General features: G+C 40.4%; 1 protein-coding gene across 1 annotated transcript; it reads right to left on the bottom strand.

Moving 5' to 3' along the window:
* Positions 1-451: 451 nt before the first annotated feature.
* Positions 452-2,743, bottom strand: LOC124139168 (acanthoscurrin-1-like). The gene is made up of 2 exons (XM_046506195.2): positions 2,663-2,743; positions 452-1,879 (listed from the first exon to the last, which is right to left on the bottom strand). The coding sequence occupies exons 1-2, from the start codon at positions 2,700-2,702 to the stop codon at positions 1,365-1,367; spliced, it is 555 nt and encodes a 184-aa protein (XP_046362151.2). The 5' UTR covers positions 2,703-2,743; the 3' UTR covers positions 452-1,364.
* Between the last annotated feature and the right edge of the window lie 632 nt (positions 2,744-3,375).

The following is a 3,375-nucleotide window of genomic DNA, read 5'->3' on the forward strand; positions in this document are numbered from 1 at the left end:
CAGGCTTGGTTTAACGCCTCCTTTAAAATGGTATCCGGTCTGACAGCTGAATGTTCAGACGTAGGCGTTGACCGATTTATGATTTGTTTGTTTGTTGTTTAACGCCGCACTCAGAAGAATATTCCAGCTAAATGACGGCGGCCTTTAGATAATCGAGTCTGGACAGAAAATCCAGTGATTGACATCATGAGCATCGACCCACGCAATTGGGATCGATGACGTGCATCAGCCAAGTCAGCGAGCCTGACCACCCGATCCCATTAGTCGCCTCTTACGACAAACATAGTCACCTATTACGGTAAGCATGGACCAATTTATGAAAACCGCCAGCAAGGGCATGGTACAGACCTATTGAGCATGATGATCGGGGCGAACATTATAAGGAGCTTTCACTCTTGATCCCGTAGTATGGGATGTTTCACGTGTATTAAAGAATGACAAAGAAAGGAAATACAATACATGATTTATTCACAGCAGACACGCACGGTGTCGTTGTTATGATACATGACGATGAGGATATGTTACAAGGTGAAACAATGAACATAGACCGAAGAGGTAAAAGAAATGTCAAGTAACATACAGTATCATGATATAGAACGGTATAATGAAGAAATATATGTCATGTATGGCGATTCATGTTGATCAGTATGAGTATTTAAATAAAGTATATTCTAGATAGCATACCATACAAATGGAACATTAATTGACAGGCTTGAATATGTATTGATAAGAATCCCACAAGATGCATTTGACGAAAATTGTGAAAAATAGTTCATCATGTTGTCGATTCTATTGTATTGCACATGTGTCCCGTGACGTCACAATGGGTGTGACGGGTTTCAAATATTCCTTTTGGTCTATGGTATATAGTGATGAATCTGATGATCACGTGATATACAAAATATATAAATATGCATATGTGTATAAGTAATAAATGCAAAGCTACCTTTATGTTCAATATACGCGCTAGACATTGAATACTATTTGTGCTCCAATAGGTATTTATTTCCGTCAGCATGTTTCTTCCTTTCCTTCACTTTCCTGAAGGTTTAATAAAAATGAAAACTTTTTTCAATATAAAAGAAAATTAGACGATTGACAAGGAAAAGTATGTAGTGTCAAAATTAGGAAGAATTAGTGTTTTTGATATATATATTTTTTTATGTAGGGACAAATACTTCAAGATAAAAAATCAGCTTTAAGTAGCTGGTTATTGTTTTAGGAAAACATGAAGAAATTTAAGATGGTGAGAATAATAGCCTTAGCGCAAGAACAGCATTTACATTGAAGGTGAACCATGCAGCGGGATGAACCAAATCCCCTGGCAAATACCGGGAGGTTCAGGACTCATGTCTTGCTTCCATTTAATGGATAGCGTTAAACTGTGCCGCTGCATCCACGATAGCTTGAACCTTGGCAGGCTTCTCAGCCTCTTTAGATCCATCTGCGGATCCTTCATCATCGGCACCCGTCTTGTCCTGCTTCATGTGCATCGCGTGGTTCTTGCTGATGACCTTCACCAGCATGTCCACCAGCTTCTTCTGATCCTGGGGCGTGGTTGTCGGTGGAGGCGTGGTTGTTTGGGGTTGAGGCTGGAAGCCTCCGGCTAAGGCGGAAAAGCCTCCGAGCCCTTGCTGTCCTCCAAAGCCTTGGCCTCCCAATGCTGCACCGAAACCTCCTCCTCCAAATCTAGGCTGGCCTCCTACCCCAAGTCCTCCAAAGCCTCCAAGTCCTGCTAGACCGGGTCTTCCCAGCCCGGGTCTTCCCAGCCCGGGTCCTCCCCGCGCGACAAAGAAAGGATTTCCTCCCAAGTTGGGTCTCCCTCCCTGACCGAAGCCAGCCAGGTTAAACTGTCCCATCGACACGGTCAGTACTGCCCCTGCAGAATATTCAGATTGTCGACAAATTAAAATGTTGTCTTTTAACTGAGATCATAAAATACAATGAAAATACGATCCAAAACTGAAATAGCTTTGAAAAAATGTGTAAATTCGCAGTCAACCTGGGACACAGCGAACCGAAAGGGTCCTCAGGTTGATATCTAAACTCCGTATCCGACTTCGGTTTTGGGAGTATTATTTGCCCTATTGTTTAAATAAAATATATAAAAAAATAACGCAATCTTTATTTTAGCTCATTCGTAAAACACGCCATTGTACGATATCAGTAGACACTTAGTCCCATTGACTTCAGAAAACATAACGAAAATCATATTCTAACAACAACTTACTGACTGACTGAGGTTTTACACCGCTTTTAGCCATATTCCAGCAATATCAGGGCGGGGGACACCAGAAATGGGCTTCATACATTGTACCCATGTCGGGAATCGAACCCGGGTCTTTGGCGTGACGAGCGAACGCTTTAACCACTAGGCTACCCGACCGCCCCTTCTAACTACAAGTCTACAGACAATACATACACGCTGAAGAATACAACTGTCAAACAAATTGGACCAAAGTAAATATTTTAATTCATACGAGCAAATATTTCAGACAACCTGTAGGACTACTGGAGGAACACGTGACATGATTATGGCTGTTGTTTAAACTTTTGTATTGATAAAACAATCGAGAAATATAAACATCAAAAACCATAAAAACTTATATATATGCATATAAACGTACGTTCAACGAATTCTTAGAAAGAATTGTATACTCACCAAGGACGAAGAGACGAATGAAGTTTGAGATGTGAGCCATGGTGTCAGACAATGTTTGCTAAGATTCTTCTGATGAAGTGTGATCTCACCACTGCGGTGAGAGGAATATATACTGTTTTGTTATCACCTGCCGAGACAGGTATTTCCACAATGCACGTACAACTACCGCTTCGTTAACGACCTTTTCCTTTAGATACCATGAAATATACTAACAGTCAAACACGCCCACGTTATCCTACTCATGGTAGGGGCTCTTGAAGTGAAAGTATTTCCCTGCGCTTGTATAAGGTATTTTCAACCAGGATGGATTCCGAGTAGGAAGTATCGGTTTGTTACTGGTTACACGTGGGGTAATCCGATACAATGCAGCCAGTTTTGTGTTAAGACGATTAACAAGACATCATGTAGTTTTAATTAGGAATTACGTCTTTTGCTGAAATTACAATAGTTTAAAAAAAGATAAATAAATTCTTTTGGGGCAAATTTTGCAGTCAGTTATGAAAAGAAACAGACAGCGTTACTTTTCGCAGAGATTTCTTTTGAATATGGAAAGGGTTTTGTCGCTTTTGTTTAAGTTTGTATTTAATTATGAAAAGAAACAGACAGCGTTACTTTTCGCAGAGATTTCTTTTGAATATGGAAAGGGTTTTCTCGCTTTTGTTTAAGTTTGTATTTAATCTGCGCAAAGAAACAAATTGCTTGTTGGGTGATGT

Source organism: Haliotis rufescens, unplaced genomic scaffold (assembly GCF_023055435.1).
Source record: "Haliotis rufescens isolate VD_foot unplaced genomic scaffold, xgHalRufe1.0.p SCAF_13, whole genome shotgun sequence".
Classification (NCBI taxonomy): Eukaryota; Metazoa; Mollusca; class Gastropoda; order Lepetellida; family Haliotidae; genus Haliotis; species Haliotis rufescens.

What these genes read in the sequence shown, in the direction of transcription:
- LOC124139168 (XM_046506195.2), bottom strand. Translation starts at nt 2,702, where the DNA reads ATGGCTCACATCTCAAACTTCATTCGTCTCTTCGTCCTTG. An exon ending in CATTCGTCTCTTCGTCCTTG is followed by an intron (nt 1,880 to 2,662) that starts GTGAGTATACAA and finishes AATATTCTGCAG; the next exon opens with GGGCAGTACTGACCGTGTCG.